This window comes from Telmatherina bonti (genome assembly GCF_933228915.1).
Source record: "Telmatherina bonti genome assembly, chromosome: 3".
Classification (NCBI taxonomy): Eukaryota; Metazoa; Chordata; class Actinopteri; order Atheriniformes; family Telmatherinidae; genus Telmatherina; species Telmatherina bonti.
Window position 1 is genome coordinate 34,368,482 of NC_136621.1, and position 17,947 is coordinate 34,386,428.

The 17,947-nt window shown below is 37.9% G+C and overlaps 2 protein-coding genes across 4 annotated transcripts in view; one reads left to right on the forward strand and one right to left on the reverse strand.

The window, feature by feature from the left end:
* Positions 1-11,742, forward strand: part of camk2d2 (calcium/calmodulin-dependent protein kinase (CaM kinase) II delta 2) — a 53,455-nt gene extending 41,713 nt beyond the window's left edge. The window contains exons 13-21 of one of the 3 annotated variants that reach the window (XM_079264714.1): positions 1,537-1,574; positions 6,639-6,683; positions 7,081-7,129; positions 7,594-7,692; positions 8,172-8,192; positions 8,617-8,692; positions 8,811-8,905; positions 9,851-10,079; positions 10,167-11,742. In XM_079264714.1, the coding sequence (XP_079120840.1) occupies positions 1,537-1,574; positions 6,639-6,683; positions 7,081-7,129; positions 7,594-7,692; positions 8,172-8,192; positions 8,617-8,692; positions 8,811-8,905; positions 9,851-10,079; positions 10,167-10,170 (656 nt within the window). In that variant the 3' untranslated portion in view covers positions 10,171-11,742. The remainder of the gene's footprint in view (positions 1-1,536; positions 1,575-6,638; positions 6,684-7,080; positions 7,130-7,593; positions 7,693-8,171; positions 8,193-8,616; positions 8,693-8,810; positions 8,906-9,850; positions 10,080-10,166) is intronic. The other 2 variants (XM_079264712.1, XM_079264713.1) reach the window with 2 other exon arrangements.
* Positions 11,743-15,220: 3,478 nt separating this feature from the next.
* The window catches only part of LOC306775016 (uncharacterized protein), a gene marked incomplete at its 5' end in the record, with an annotated part of 83,108 nt that continues 80,381 nt past the window's right edge, over positions 15,221-17,947 (reverse strand). The window contains 4 exons of the mRNA XM_079265222.1: positions 15,221-15,363; positions 16,600-16,773; positions 17,174-17,338; positions 17,428-17,511. Of these exons, the coding sequence (XP_079121348.1) occupies positions 15,349-15,363; positions 16,600-16,773; positions 17,174-17,338; positions 17,428-17,511 (438 nt within the window). The 3' untranslated portion in view covers positions 15,221-15,348. The remainder of the gene's footprint in view (positions 15,364-16,599; positions 16,774-17,173; positions 17,339-17,427; positions 17,512-17,947) is intronic.

Consider the following 17,947-nt stretch of genomic DNA (forward strand, 5'->3'; position numbering starts at 1 on the left):
ACAATCTTCCAAATCCCTCTTGTTTTGTCCTTTTCTTTCTTTTAATCTTCTCGCGTTTCTTTGCTGAATCAGCGACATTGTGTGTTCAAAACAGCCAGTTCCTTATTATACCATGAAACGAAGCTCTGCCGCAACGTCACGTTGCATCCCGGATGAAGAAGTTGTCTAGTGTTGGTTTCTGAACCTCATGATGCTGCTGGGTAGCAGCGGCTCTAGAAATGCATATGATAGATGTCACTGTGTCACTGAACAAGTCTGGGATGTGGAGATTTAAGATCAGAAAGTTACATAATGTGTCTTTGAAAATAAATTCTTGCTACCAATTTCCATAACTACCAACTGTAATATTAGCAGTGCTACATAGCTTAATGCTAACATGTTCATATTCTTACATTATGTTAGTAGTTGTTCTTGCGACAGAGACAAAATCTCTTCTATGAAACAAGCCGCCACATATCGATATATAATATAAAATTGATTTTGAACTGAAGTAGTGACACTGGGGAGCCACACCTGTCTGTCAATCACCTGAGGTGGCACCTGGGGCCAGTGGCACCCTGGCCACCTCTCTAGCTCTGCCCCTGTTATTATAGTGGTATATACCTGGTAAAGAAGTTTAAAAAAAACATTACTCTGGAAACAAAACAAGTACAGATGTTTAACATACATTGAAATGGCTTTCATTTGTATGGACAAAGATGATTTAGGCACAAAAGAGGGACATTTGTAAGCAGAAACATCTTCTTTATGTCTTTGCAACTGCTCTCTCACTCTATTTTCTACTTTGCCATAATTTCTTGCATATGCTTCCTTTTGGTCTGTTCCCTATTTTCTGGGTCTTACTAGCCCACTTCACTCTTACTGACAAATGCATCAGAACATCTATATCTCCTTTTATTCATCATCTTCTTCTTTGTTTTCATTTTTCTTTCCTTTTTTGGTTTGGATTTTGGTATCCATTTGAGGTAAGATTTTTCTGGAATGACAGAGACATGTGTGGGGTTGGATCCAACCTTATAAGTTCTAATGATTAGGCTTCTCTAAAGGCCTGTTAAAGATGCATGAGGATTATGCATCCATTTTAAAAGATATTAAAATGTATGAGTTCAGCGTCTTAATCAAGGATGCGGCATGCATTTTAAAGGGCGATTTAGCAGTTTTAATTGTTTGGACAGAAGGTGTGGTAATACATATGACTGCTTGGGGTTAAGTGCATGTGTGTGAATGTGGATTTAAGAATTTTGTTGGTACACATAGTCTGTCCTTCCCATGTAATACCCCTGATTAACCACCATCTCTTCAGCCCCTCTCTTATGAATCAGTATGTGATAGGATAGCAGCCTTGTATAAAAGATCAGTGTTACACAGAAGATTTCCCTGCCTTGCTTTATGGAACTCGCAGTTAGAATTTGCACCTGGAGTTTGACGATAAGCACTGTTAATGGATTTGCTTGCTGCATGTTAGAGAAGCCTCAGGCACGTAACTCTGTGAACTACAATGCTGAACTCTCGTCTCCCTCTTTGCCTCTGCAGCAGCCAAGAGTTTGCTCAACAAGAAGCCAGATGGCGTTAAGGTAAGTTGATTAGCACAGAGGACAGTGCTTGGTCTTTTGCATTATTTTTCTTGGAATGTTGAGCGTTGGTGGAGCCTTATTGATTAATATGATGCATTGTGCCCTTAGCTTAGCATCATCATTCAGGGACAGTCACTCAAAGCTGCAGGAGGTGTTTTTTTTTTGTTTTTTTTCCTTCTTCACTTAATCTTACTGTTGTTTTGAGACACAGCAGGCCACATTGATGGTTATATTATTGTCTTCAATCAAGAGTGCTTTTCCTTTTCAACTTGAAAGCAGCATTCCTTGTTATCAAGTCCCTCCCTGCATGCAGATGTGCTTTGTTGCACCTCAAATCTGTTTCCACTCCCAGTTTCCCTTCTGTTTGCTGAAACTTGAGACCTTTCCCAAGCCTTCAGTTTTTTTCTTTGGGCTTGCAACAGTCAGATATTTGCTTATTTGCTCTTGGATTGTTGTGAATTAAGTCTTTCAGAATTTTTTTGGTCACCACAATGTCAGGCATGGCACTGAAATTACTGCTTCTCCGCTAAAATTACTGCTAAAATGATTGATCTCCGATCAATCATTTTACTTTACAGTGTCAGCCTCCAGATTTAAGAGATTAACAGGCTTCAGCAGCCTACTTATCCCTATTATGTACCCAAACCAGTTGAGTAAGTACATGTATCATCACAGTGATGGTATTTGGCAACAGATCTGCTGTGTACATTTGCATGAAATGCTTTTAGCCAAGATAAATAGTCCAAGATGGATCTAAACAACTCAACAATAGCAATTTGTCCCTCTTAAAAAACAGTGAGGTCATTATAAATCTGAAATCATAAATTCTATAAAGCTCTTTGTTTAAAATATATATTTATACTTCACATGAAGCAAAGTTAGAGAAATAATGAAGCCCTTAATGAACCAATCTGAGAGCAAAAAGTGAAAATGTAGAAGTAAAAGTTTTTACAGAGAAAAACTTGAATGCAAGAAGAAAAAAAGCTGAAATGTCTGTAGAGGACATTTATTCATGCAGCTGTGAATCTGAAGGCGGAAACACAAATTTGGGGTAAAGCAGACAATATTTAGATGCAGGCTCGAGTGTGAGGGCAGAGCCAATAAGGAAAGCAAAGGTACTCCTCTCAAACTGAAATATATGCTCGATTAAAGACAGCAATATGCCTCAATAATGTAGAAGTTAATGTCTTTAAGTTCATCTGTTCTGTAAAGATTTTGTCAGTTTGGTGCAGCTGATTCTGGGATTTTTCTTCCAAAAATTTATAAAAAAAAAAAACAAAAAAAACCAACAACGTATTTTTAAATTTGGAGCTTTAAATGAATGTTTGGGCCTTAATCAGGTCAGCAGAAACTCAAATGGCAAGATCCCCCCTGGGGACCTTATTTCTTATTGAGTGATCCTCATTTAGTTAAAAAAAGAAAAAAAAAGTCTCTCTCCATGAACAGTTCAGTAAATAGGTGAATAGATAAATGAAGGATGACTCCTGCAGTATCTTCTGTATTGTTTCTTGAAGGCCTTTTTGAACAATTTCCTGAAACATTTTAATGAAGGATTTTTTTTGCTTTAAAGAGACTTTTTGACAAAATCCAAATAAACAACTGGGCAGCTCCTGACTACATGTGTTCTTTTATTTCAATGTTCTATGTTTACACGGAGCGACTCAGGGCATTGTTGCGTTTTATGTTTACAAAAAGGTTTTCTTTTTAATGTGTTGGATTAATGTCATCACACTGTAAAGACCTTGAGTAACCAGGGAATTCCCACACACAAACACCGGAGAGGAGGTGTCATAGTTTGGAAATTAACCAGTATTATGACCTTCAAATCAGGATGTAGCTTTCTTTTCAACAGACTCGATTGCATTGTCTTCCAGTCTAGGTGTGCTGTTCAGACACATGAAAGAGTGACTGTAAAGTTTTCTGTTTAATGATTTTTATTTAGTTACCTTATTAAAACTTTTTATATTTTCTATATTTTAATATGTACTTATTTTTTACTAACATTGGAAATGTTAAAAGTCCAAGTCCACAAAAACGAGACACTGTCGTAATGTGAATAAAGACAGAAATAAATTAAAGCAAATCCCATAAATCCCCATTTCATTCCCAGTAAACATCAACAACATTATCAGAGAACGAAACTGAAACATTTCATGGAAAATATCTGCTTATTTAAGAATATGTTAGCATCTGTTGTCATTAACACGTCTCAGAAAAGATATATAGAGTCAACAAATGCTAGAAAAGTGATGGAGAAACAACTGGCAACTAATCTTATTAATGAACAACTGGTCAGCAATATGACAGGGTATAAATGGAGCATTTCAGAGAGACAAAGTCTCTTAGATGGGCAAAGACTCTCTTATCCATGACAAACTGCATCAAAACTTGCAGAACATTTTCATAAAAAGCCAGTCCTCCAACGTATTACCAGTGCAGAGTGAAAAAAAAAAGCAAACTGCATATGAAAGAAGTGCATTGGTACATTTGGTTTACACATCTGTGAAGATTTACAAATCGTTGCACTCTGTTTATATTCCAAAAGAGTCCCAACTTTACTAGGGTTGTAACTGTATCTACAGTACGTTTTACTTTCCCCCTATTTGTGCCGTTACCAGTCTTCTGTCATTTGGAGTGTTTAGATTGTTCTGTAGTTCACTTTATATTGCACAAATGCATGAGAAGTATTTTTTAAATGAAGTGCTATGTGAAACACTTCTTCAGATGCTTGCAAAGTTCTGATTAAATCTTGAGCAATCTTATTGCAACATCGTTTTTGTAAACTGTCCTTAAATTTTATGAGGTTATCCACTTATGTGATACATTCCAAGCTGCAGTCTCGCCAGTGTGATGATACTGAGCCAACTTTTTAAGTCAAGCCATCTGGCTACTGGATGAAGAAAAAAAAAAAAACATGCTTTCTTTATTTGCCCCTTTTTTAATGTCGGGATCTTCGGTGAGGGTGACATAATATGTTAAAAAGTAGAAATATTATGGAAAAATAAAAACAAACTTTGACATTGAGCATATAAAGTCTCAAATTTTACAAGAAAAAAATCTTGAAGATTAAATTTAGGAAAATAAAAATACATATTTTTGGTACGGGAATGCTATCCTTTCACTTCACAGGGAATGCATGTACACGTTAGGCAGGAGGGGCAGCAGTATGGAACATGGCTACATCATCACCTCATTCAGAACTAGTGGTTTTCCTCTGAACAGGCCCAATTCATGTCTCTTCAAAGTCCAGATGCTTACAGTCGGACAAAAAATTGGGATTCTGGGCCAACATATGCTTGTTATTGTCGTGTATCTATATTCATATAAAAATTACCGTACATGCATAACAAGTTTGTGCCACGTGAAGCGGCATGTTGTCTTAGAAGGAATGTGTCTCTCTAGTAAATTCATAAAATGTGCTTTGAAAGTGACCCTTTTTAAAACCAAAATGCATGCATTTTTTTTTGCAGAATCCGTCTAAAATGTAAGATATCTGACATCTTAGTTTAGGTCCTACCTCCAACATATGATGCATAACTTTACTGCATTTATGATATACCTTATATAAAGAGGCACAACCTCTGTGATTTGGTCTTTTACTGCGTAACGCTCCGTAACATCTGATCTTTGGGACACATGAGTTGGGTTGGAAGTGAGCGAGAGCAAGAGATAAAGCGTGAGAGGGGTGCGCATCTGTGTGCCTGAAAAGTGTGTATGTGTGTCATGTCCCCTCTACACTACCCCCTGCAGGTCAACAACAAAGCCAACACAGTGACCAGTCCTAAAGAAACAGGCCCTGCCCCTGCACTGGTATACACACTCAGTCTCATTCACACCCACACCTTCTTTCATAAAACATCTAAACCTCATGTCCCCCTGTGCAGGAGGTGCAGGCTCACTACCTCTTAAGGGTTAGATCATTTTCTCTTTGATCTCCACCTTGCTTGATTAGATTTCAACTTTCGCCAGGCTGTGTGGGAATACTGATAAAATCTGGGGTAATAATGTAAAGTGAAAGAGCTGCCTTGCTCAGCATCAGGCTATCCCTGAATGAAGTAGTATGTAAAAGAGTTTGTGAGTGCCTGGCATGTCCTAACTACAAAGTCATTCATACAGCTAACAACACAGCTAACCTTGAACGACGTTGAGAATTCAGAGTGATGTAGTCGTTCACACATTTATCTGAATTAGCAGAGCATGCATGGAGTATATAGAGTTGTGCAGTGCTCATTTTTTGGCTTTACATACTTAATATAAGTTATCATATTATTAAACACAATGGACTTCAGTTGGTGTGACAAAGGCAACCCATCCCCCTTCATGCCTACAACCCCCCCCCCCCCTTCCTCCTTGCCTTTTCTCCCCATTCCATGCATGAACTCCTGCCAAGACATTAAACAAGTTTTATTTCAGCCTGGTCCAATTTCTGACAAGAATCTACATGTGCATCATTCAGGATTTGTTGCTGGCGTAGTTCATCTGTGCATGGCTGTGTGCGTGTGGGCTCCTGGGTTGTTTTGTGATTGGCTTTTGCGTAGTGCCTGCTCATTGGCTACGTGCGTCAGGCCACATGACTGCTGCTCTGCATGATGTTGAAGATTTTCTGTTCCCTCATTTGCTGTTGGACGATTACGCATGAACACAGGCACATGACATCTGTCTCTCTCTCTCTCTCTCTCTCCTGCTATCCTCCTTTCTGTCTTCATCATCATGCACATACACACTCACACACACACACACACATGTATATGTAAACACACAGTAGAGACTGCTGATGTTATAATCTAGTATAATCTGGGTGAGTGATTAGAAGGACTGAGCTGGGCGTCCGGATCGATTCAGTCACAGGCAGAAGTAAGACGGCAGAGACAGACAGACAGACAGACAGACAGACAGACAGATAGATAGATAGATAGAGGTGAATGTTGACAGTCAGAGTAGATATCTTAACGTACACATGAAGTCTACACATTTTCATAAACCATGTCCTGCCATCATATTTTTGTTTTATTTAATTTTTTTGCTACTTGATCCCACATGTTGTTATTTATGTGTTCTCTACAGGAGCCACAGACAACTGTGATCCATAACCCAGTGGATGGAAACAAGGTACAACAACCAAAAACACCATTTTTATTTCAAAATGTATTTATAAGTCATTTTCCTGCTTGGATGAAGTGAATTTCACTGAGTTCAAGGCTCGTCTTCACATTCACCGGTGCAGCGACCCCCACCACCGTTGCCTTTGGTTCATACACACAGATGCTGAAACAATGACTTTGGTGTAAAAGATGTAATTAAACACAAGGTTATGTAAGCACTGCAACTGTTACCATGGCAAACGCAGAGGTTACCGCCACAGTTTGAGTTGAAAGAACCCGACCAACCCCTAATCAAAAAGTTCAGTCTCATTCTTTCATTGTCTAATTTTGATTTATGGGTGCATGTTTTCATTTAAACCTCCCATCTGTTACAAATGCATGTTCTGCTTCCCATTCTTTGGCAGGAGTCCATTGAGAGTGCCAACACCACCATTGAGGATGAAGATGTTAAAGGTAGGGAAGACCCTCAGGAGTCTTACAACACAGCAACCCTCATCATTTCCAGCCAGTCTGATCATTCCTTTGTATGTTGTTCTTCATGCTGTTTAACTACACAGTTGATATGACGTTAACTACTGCAGCCCTCCTATTGGCTGCCAGATCGTCCCGCAAAATTCCCTGATTTCTTTCTTTTTTTTTTGTTGTTTCGTTCTTTTTTCCTTACTTACCCTCAAATGCATCGTCTTTTCCCCATTTATACCTGAAGTTGATACCAGAATGTTAAGGACGACTTTTATTTCTGTGTATGATCTTATGTTTTCAGTATTTTTTTTAACGCCCCCCTCTCTATTTTTTGTCCCTTTTTTTGTGTCTTGCTGAAAAAATATCATTCTCCCCCCCCATCAATTCCTTTCCTGAACAAATACAAACACTTCACACCCAAATCACACACCCATCATTCATGCTACCTCTGTCAGCCCTCCGTCTGGGCGGCTTAGTGAGCGGTATCTTGAGTTCTAAGAGTCGTTCCTCACAGATGTCTGACTCGAGACAGACTCCCACCTCCTCAGTTCAGAGTAAGTCCCTCTGCAGAAGGGGAGAAGCCCTGTTTCGTTTACATCATCTCGAACCATGACCTTTCTGTAAAGTGTCGCAAATCCCGTACTACTGATTTAAGAATTTCTTTTGCTTATACAGCTTGATATGTTAATATTGTCCATAGTTTCACATTATTATTGCTGCACTGGTTGTCCTCCTTTCGGTAAAATTAAACCTCTGTTCATGATCCCTAAATATGTTTTCCTTGCGTATTATGCTTTTTGTAAAAGATTGTTTTGCATATTTGTGCTTTATAGATAAAGATCTCCTTTTTCTCTTCCATTTGCCTTTTGTTTTAACCAAATCTGAATAGTCTCGCACAGTGAAGCGCTAACTCATGTCCACTCCCATACATTTAGTTTCGTTGTCTGTCAGGGAGCTAAAAGTGACGTTTTTATTATTTAACATGTCTGTTTTTTTGTTGCACAATTTAAGTAATTTTTTCAATATCCCCCAGCCTGCACCAATAACAATAAAGGTAATTGTCAATGCTACTTAGTCAAAACTACCTTTGTAGTAAATACATTGCATCTGAGCATTGGTTTGTCTGTCCATTTTTGAGCATCGTTGGGTGAAAGAAATCCTGTCATCCTGCATTTTCCTGCCTGATATCACTATTAGTCATGGGAGGCTTCCTTCTCTTTATTTATTTATTTCTTTTAGTTACACAGATATGAAATATATATGGGAAAAAAAATTGTGAAATGCTTTTTCTTTTTTTCTGCGCCTTCCATTTCTAATACCTTTGAAATCCTGCAGATGCTTAGACTAGAACCCATTTAAAGTTGACTGGATGTCAGATTTTCTGTATCTGCACTCAGAGCATTTTGCCTGAAAAAGATGCCGCGGTGCGGACCCCACCTTTGTTGATGATAATATTTGTGGTCTTGTTGTTGTTATAGCTCGCAAACAGGAAATAATTAAAGTCACTGAACAGTTGATTGAGTCTATCAACAATGGAGACTTTGAGGCCTATGCGTAAGTTCCCATCTGTTTACTTGCAACCATATTTAACTTTATGACTGTTTTTTGGGGGGGTTTATGTGGGTGGTTCATGCTACCTTTTCTGATTTTGGGTCCACTTTCGGTGCAACAGGAAGATTTGTGATCCTGGTCTGACTTCGTTTGAACCTGAAGCTCTGGGAAATCTGGTTGAAGGACATGACTTCCATCGTTTTTACTTTGAGAACGGTAAGTTTAAGACCTTTTTTTCACAGAAGAAAGTTTTGCTTCGAAGTTTAACACACACTGAGCTGCAAGTGACCCCCATATATCCACATTTTAAGACACAATCTATTTGCTTTGTTTGCGTGTCTGAGATCAAAATCCTTCTCATACTGCTGGTAAGCAAATTAGATGGAAGTTGAACAAGGCTGCGGTCTGAGTTTGTTCACAGTTGTGTAAAAGGCACTCAGCCAGCCATCAAAAATTGTTATAAAGAAAACGAATTCTTCCATCAGTGTGTTTATGCTTTTCCAGCTGCTTTGGATTGTTCAAGCAGAATGATCTAATATATGCCATGAGAAAACCGCTGCAAGTCATTCTGGTTTCCTGTTGATTTTCGGTGAATTTAAAGTTTATTCCAAAAGATTTCCAATTCCCAGCAGAGATCTGAAAAATGCATGTTACAAAATAGATTACTGGCAAATACACACACACACACACAAAAATGGCCATGATTACATACCTCTGACTCAAAGAGGCATTGAAAGCAGTTTTTGATGGAGATCATAAATAGGGCATGTGGCTGTGTGACTTGAGCTGTGAGCAGAGTATCAATATTTAGTCCTATCAGTTTACAGTTTGTGTTTGCTGCAAGGGCATGTGCTAACCTTGGAGCAAAAAATTGCTAATGAATAATGACTGCCATAAATGGCAAAGTGTTCTCAGTCTGGTAAAAATAGTTCACATAAACCAGATATGTCCCAGAAACCTCAATCACTTGGCAAGCCTGTGCTAGTCTGCTATCCAACAACAGCATATGGAGAGTCTCGTTCCTTGTGTCAGTTAGTAGTACAAAGAGGATTAACTGTTTTACTAGTGAACAGCCATGCATACCAGGTGTATAATGCAGAGGTGTGAGGGAAGACGTTTTGTTCACTCACTGTTTTTTTCTTTGTAATCTGTCATTTGCAGCGCTGTCCAAAGGGAATAAGCCGGTGCACACCATCCTTTTGAACCCACACGTGCACCTTATTGGGGAAAATGCAGCGTGCATTGCTTACATTCGCCTGACCCAGTACATGGATGGCAGCGGAATGCCGCGCACCATGCAGTCTGAAGAGACCCGTGTGTGGCACCGCCGCGATGGAAAGTGGCAGAACATTCACTTCCATCGCTCAGGCTCCCCCAGCATCCCTTCCCAGTAAGAAATACACAGCAACAGTGGCAATGATTTATATTTCTGGTCGTGTTTTTTCACATTTTTTTTTTGTTCTTTCTCTTTTTGCAGTTAATGGAATATCAATAAGTGGTTAAAAAAAAGAAGAAAAAAAAAAAAAGAAGAAATCCCATCAACATATCTAGTGAAGCAGTCAACTAGCCAACCCAAGACTGCTCTTTAGACCTTTGACCCTTCTGTAAGGATATGACGTAACACAGGACACAAATATTACATTTTACTGTTTATGGCATTTTATGAATGGACATCCTTCGAAACCACCACATGGTGGCTGCACACCGTATTTGGACATAACAACACAGGCATATTGAGAACTCTTTTGTTCGTTTGTTTGTTTGTTTTTTAAGATGTTTTGGTATGCATTTTAAATATAAATAGAGATGTTTGAAGAAAAAAAAAATCTACTACTGTAACCTCTCCCAAAAATAAGTTCTGTATTTTTACGTGTAACTTATGTGTGTGCAACTCAACAAAACATTTGGAAGATCAGAATGTTAAAAATTGAGCTTGCTTTAGTTCTGGTGATGTATATACATTGTGATTGTTGATGAAAAGTACATTTAAAAAAAGAAAAAGGAAAAAAAAAAACAAACAAACACTGAAATTGCTATTCTTGCTATCAGAGGAGTTTACGTAAAAGCCACTTAATGAGCTACATTTATGTTTGCTATGAATCAAGTCATACTGTTTAAATTGTCAGATTTCAAACTATAGTACTAATTTAAATGTAAAGAAAAGCAAAGCAGCTTACACTTTGCATTGAGATATGTTTGCCTTTATATCAGTGAAATAAGAAGTAAGAGAATGTAGCATATATGTAACATATGAAAACTATTGTGTAGTGCATGGTGGGGGGAGGGGGTGTTCCTGTGAGTAAGAATCATATGAAACTATATCTTCTGTTTAATTTGTTAATCACCAATTTTTTTGTTTGCATTTGTTATTGTTGTCCATTGGTCCTTTCCCAAATGTTTCTTATGTACTCCAGTATCACAGAACTGTTGTCAAAATGAATAATCCACCGTCATGGACAGCATCCAGTGCAATCAAAACAAGAGGAAAACTAAGGTGTTAGTTGCAGAAGCACCCCTGACATTTTGTATAAAAACTGCAAGAAAAAAACAAGTTTGTTTTTCATAATGTTTGAACTTGTAATGTCTGACTGTCTGTAGAGTTTCTGTTGTCATCCTGTTGTTGTCATACCTGTGTGTTGCTTTGCCAACTGCCTAGAGGAGGTGCAGATGAAGATGGAGCGAAAGCCAAGCTGTCTCCATCTCCATCAATTCAAGAGAAAACCTGAGAGTGCCATGAAGGGATTGGGCTGGAAAATGTTGCAATCAAAAGAGTAAAGGAGAGTCAAACGAGAGTTGGACGGTGATAAAAGTTGGAATGTCTTCCTTGTCGATCAGTGCTTCTGCTAGCCAGTGGTCTCACCATGGCAGGACTACGACGATGTCTTTGTTGTCCCTACTGTTTGCTATTTCCAAAATGGTTTGTCTCTTCTTTTTTTTTTTTTTTAAGGGGGAAAATATGATAAATGTTTCTTTTGACAAAAAGTATGATGTCAATGCAATGCACCACTCCTTATATGGTGTATACCTGTTGCCAGCATGGCAATGGATGGCTTAACATGTTTAAGAAATAAATATATCAGCTAAAAGGTGTGATAAAGAATGAGTTTGAACTTGGCTTGAGTGGCTGATTTATTTGCTTTTCTCTTTAGAGGAGACATGTTGGAATGATTAGCAGTGCTGCAAAAAAAAAAACAAAAAAAACAAAAAACAACTAGGGATCAGGAACTTAAAATAAAAAATAATATATATATCTAATAATATATCTATCTATCTATCTATCTATCTATATACATATATGATAATATAAAGATAATTTTATGAATACAAAAGTGGAACTTGTCATTCTGTAATAGATAGCGATTATGGTTTGTCCAAAACTCTGTTTAGTTTTTCATATTTCTTGAAAGCAAAAGGTTGATTAATTGTAGTACAAGTTATTAAACTTGTGAGTAGTTTTATGAGGTACAGTTTTATAGATTGCAGATATTTATATTAGCAAGGACTTTTAAATGAAATATAGCCATTGAAGCTATAGTAGAAAAACTATGAGTGTAGCACAAGGACTGGGTTGTTAGTGATCTTATTTTGTTTGCATTTCTTTTCACATTGCGATTGTTAGCTAAGCCACTGCTTTAAAAACGACACACAGTTATGAACTAAAATCAGAATTTGTCCAGTTCAAATAGTTATTCTATGTTGCTTTAAGCTATATAAAAAGTTTTAAAGTAATGTGGTCTGTTTTGTGCACAGATGTAGCACCAGCCATGGTAAGGTTTCCTTTATGAATAGTTAAAACACATTTGGGTCACTCTGGGGCTATTGATAGATGATTACAAAATGTGCTGAGAATAGATTGCAGGAAAGAAGAAGGTACTTTAATTCTTTATGGATGTTTCATGAATACCAGATACTTTCTTGTTTCGCTCAACTTTCACAATTTTTTTTTCATTTAAATTTAATAAACAAAACAGGTTAAACCAATTTTTTTTCTCCCAAAATTCTGATATCTTCTTAATTTATTAAGAATGCTTGAATAAAATGTCAGTAGTTCACTTTAAAATGAAAGCAAGTCTGCCTATGAGTTCACGCAGACCTATAGAAACAAGATATATGTGAACTTACTATATTTTCTCTTAATGATTGCTCCAACTCATCAAGTAGAGAATTTTGAAAAACCAGCCTGTGAATAAGTGGAAAACATTCCTCCTAAGCCCACTGTAATACATCCTACCATGCCTACGTGGACTGACATTTTTTTCACAAACTGAGTCTCGTATTTTTGTTTATATGCAGCTTAAATGAATGGCCGTTTCTTTTACTTTCTTTGGGCTGAATATGCCATCATTTGATTTATTTTAAACCAACATTTTACACACCTGGTTTTACGAAAATCTGTTGAAGTTCTCCTGATGTCCAGCAGGGTGCAGCACAAGGCGCGCCCTCTCCTCCGACCCCACGACAAGCCTGTCCTGTCGCGTGATGTCCAGCAGGGGGCAGCACACGGCGTGCCTTCTCCGACACCATATCAAGCCTGTACTGCCTTCATTTTACCACAAGTTTATACAATAGCGCCAATTACCCCAAATAAAAATAGAAATTAAAAAAAAAAAAACAACAACAAAAAAAACAACAACAACAAATCTCTTAAGACATAGTAAAACACAACACTATCTGTTGGGAGATTTTTTATTCTCTATCAGCCATAGATACACTTCAGCCATTTTGTTTTTGTCATTTTTGAATTTTGATACAGTAACACATGCCCTTTTTAGTTATTTATATATGCGCTCTATATGTATATAACTGTCATCACAGAAAAAAAGGGATGCTGATTTGTTGAATTATAAGCATACCTGTCACAGTGAACGTCCACTAATTTGTATTTTACATTTTTATAACTCACAAAGAAACAGTGATAGTGAAATAAGTACATGTTGTAGATACATACATTAGCGATGCTCAGAGGTGTAGATAACCGCATACTTAAGCTGTCAATCTGCTTTCCAGTGTAACTTTATTGATCTAATATACTTCATATCCTGTGCACAGAAAGCATGGAGGTTTTTCCGCCTGACATTCAGGAGTGCAAAAGCAATTTGTGTAAAAGAGGTTTTTTTTCCTTCGTTTGCTGAGAGAAACCAGCACACACTCTTCCATAACACACACAACCATTCACTCTAATACATATTTAACAGCACAACATTTTCTTATTGAAAAAGGTGAGCTAATAAAGCTGTTTTAAATAAAACTTATAATGCCTATTGACTTCACCACAAATGTCATATCAGAAGTCTGTGATGATTTCATTACCCAGCTACAAAACTGAAGGACCTGATTAATGAACAGATAACCTAAATAACTTGTAAAATAAACCAAAATCCAAATTAAACAAGAATAAACTCTAAAATAAGACACATGTAGCAACAAATCCTGTAATGATAATACCAGCGATATTTTCCTCAGACTGCAAACTTTCACTCAACACATGCATAGAGAAACAATCAGTGCCTGCAGTGTAGCTTCACTCACACATTCTGCATCCATACAATGACTTGATATCAAACACTGAAGAGAGAGCAAAAAAAAAAAAAGGAAAAAAGAAGATACATAAAATAAAGAGGAGGAAAGAAATGCTAAAGGACAATCTATTGAACAACAAAGCAGTCAAAGTTAGGATCAAACTGACAGATGTTGATTAGTCATGCCTGTTCTACTTCACGAGTGATTATTGATTCCTAGGCTACGGATGTCATTTTTCAGATTATAGAGAATACACAGTTACTAAAGACAGAATGCACGTAGTCTACACGAAGCACGACAGCAGCAGTTAAATTCAGTGTCGATACAGCATGGTTTTCTGTTTGTGACATCTTGACCACCTGAATGGAAGAAAATAACACAAAAAGAGGCTAGAATAGTTCGTTAAAAGGTTTTCAGAAAGGAATATCTGAGTTGTGAGAGGCAGTGCAATGTGAAATACTGTCTTTCATTTTGGGCACCTACTCAGACAGCAGCAGCAATATTCTATCTGTAAAATGCTCTTTGCCTTTGAGAGGTTTGTGATTGGCTAATGTGACTTGTGTTCCTTTGTTTTCTTGTTTCTAATTGCTCTTTTTCTTCTTTTTTCTTTGTTGCTCTACCACATGATACAGGCTAAACTAGGACAAACATTTGACATTCATAATAAAATGAATCAGGAAAACAACAGAAGGCTTTCTTTGGTCACAAAAAGGCAAAACAACATCAGAACATGAAAAGAAAATTAGAAATACATAATATCAATCAGGGAAGAAAAACTTTTCTTTGTTAACAAAAAAGGTCATCTTCCAGGTTGGTAAAATGGGAAGACTGTGGTAACTCTGAGGTGCGAGGTACACACTGGGATTGCATGTGGCTGATGCATAGGATTAGCAGGGACTTTAGCGTGGGCGAGCCGGGGAACATGGGAGAGTCTTATGCATTCTTCTATGCTCCCTCCTCCGATTCGTCCTTATCATTGTCCTCTTTATTCTTGCTCATAGTAGCTATGAAAGAGCTAGTAGAGTTGCTGTTCAAGGTCACAGGGTATTATCCCTTTTGCAATGTTATCTGTTTGCTCTACAAGGACCTGATGGTTTGGCCCAGCTCCCTTCACCGCTGTTCGTCTGAGGGTGACGCTTTTACGCATGTGGGCCCTAAAGATAAAGCAAGCACAGAGAGAAAACACAAATAAGAACTATTTAGTGTCTCAAACAAGAGCACCTGCACCTGCAGCTGCATGAATATAGAAGGTTCAGTGTGGATAAAGTGACATCTAGCAGAATAAATTAGACACTGGAACCAGAAGAGTCAACCAAATCCTTGTCATCCTCTCCAGTTGGAGAAAAATGGTAAAATCCAAAGAATGCAGATTAGATCATACTTTTTAAATCCAGCATTATGTTGTGATCCCGTGCCTTTCTGGTTGGCTGAGAAAAGCAAAGCAAAGCGAAGCGAAGCAAAACAAAACAAAACAACACAAATCAAATCAAATCAAACAAAGCAAAGCAAAAAACCAAACTAAACCAAACCAAAACAAAACAAATCAAAACAAAACAAAGCAAAGTGAAGCAAAACATCACAGATTACTCCCCACAGCAAAATGAGCAGACTTCAATCACAATTATTGAATTTATTAAATTTATCAAAATTTCACACCCACACTGCAAGTAGTCACACACAATTAAACAGGGGCACTGTGTCTCACTCACACACACACACACACACACACACACACACACACACACACACACACACACACACACACACACACACACACACACACCTCCTGACCACAGTTCCATCCTCTCTGACAGTTTCTCGCTCTACCACAGGAGGGAGCTCGGTTCTGCTAAAACCACCAAAAAAACCAAGTGCCTGGTGGCATGAAAGGGAGACATTGCAAGCAAAAACACACGGTTTGGTGCTGAACTGCATTATATTCATGAATATTTACGTGTTTGGTCCTTATTTCTGTGAAACAAGGACATTGTAAAATATGTCACTGATGACTAAATTCAAACATTTTTTTGTTATCATATCAGCTCTATGTTTTATGGGAAATAAGGAAAAATGGATCTCAAATGTTTTGAATCACCAATTTACCTATCAGCAATTTAACTGGTATCCTTATCAGAACCACAGCGACTGACCTCTATCTAGGGATTTCTAAAACATGAATGATTTTGGCTGGTTTTTCTTATTTATCATGACAAAGTTTTGACTGATTCTGATATAAAAAAATCACTTTGTTGTGAATTTATCGTTTAAAAAGTGCCTCAACTTTTGGAAATTGGGATGAATGAACGTATATGAACTAGATAAACTGTAGATTGAAGCTCAGCTCACATAGGTCTCTATATTCTACAATGACAAAGAGGTTATTAAAATACCTCTTTGAAGTCATCTTGGGCTGACGGGAGGTCAGAGGTCAAAGATGTGTCGCCCTTGGAAGTCACTGTCCTTTCTCCCTCTAACAGCGTTGTCTTTTCCGAGTGACTGACCTTACAAGCTTCAGCGTTTTCTTGCCTTGTTGAGTGGAAACCCTCACGATTGACAAATGTTACCTTGGTCAAAATAAAAAGTCATCAGTTTATTTAAGGCATTTACCTGCACAGATACTGTTTTCCTAATTTAATTCCCCCCAGGCTGTTTGAAAGATGATGTCATGTGGAAAAAAAGTATTTGTTTATTTGTTGTTGTCTTTTTGTGTGTGTTTTAAAGTCCGAGAAGAGACATTTCTAACAGCCATTGTGGATAATGATCAGATACAGTTCATATTTATTATTGTTGAATCAGAAAAGCATCAATACCTTCATTAATACTGACCGACTGACATTTAACAAATTGTCCAAGATTTTATATTAAAAAATACTTAAAACCAGCTCAGGGCAGAGCCCCGCTGGTTAAGGGTTAAAAATCTGTCGAAGATGATAATGGGAATACAGCCATGTGCAGTTTACACACCTCTGTGTGGTCTCCTTCACTCTTCACTACTGTCCGCTTCACCACCTTGGAGTATCCATCTCCCTCTGAGACGTTGACGGACGCTTGAGGACTTCCGTGTGGTGGCACCTCTTCGTGTTCTGCACCATCCGCAGAAACACACTTGCGGATAACTTTTCGGGTGACCTGATTGAGATAATGGGTTTATGTTTGTGCTTTCATTTAAAGGAGTAACTCACTATATTTGCTGGAGCATATGCAGAGTCTTGCTTTACCCTTTTGACAACGATATGTCCATTTTCATCCTTGTACCTTTCCTCTGTTACAGACTGTGAAGGGAGGTCAGCGATTTCATCAGCCTGTAAGGAAACCGGCATGAATTCTTAGAAACATTTTTTTCGGGTCAGTGTGATGTTTAGGTGTTTGACGGCAACACATGCTAGAGGAGAAATACAACCCAGAAACCGTTCTTTCAGTTCAGTGACATGAAGGGGATTTTAGGAAACTCTCAGGATTACACTGTTAAACTCACAGATTTCATGAGTTTCAGCCATCACTGCAAATAAAATGTCATAATATGTTCAGGAGCACATATTTTTACTCAATCTGGATGCATCAAACATTGTTAGACAGTAACCAGTGACGACATAGCCTGGTTAGGACTTAGCACCACCAACCATGCCGAATGGGGTACCTGAATGACAACTCTCCTTCGTACTATTCTGGTGGTAAAGAATTCCTCATCTGAACTTCCTGATATTGATCCAAGCTCTGCAGTGATCTCCTGAGTAAGCA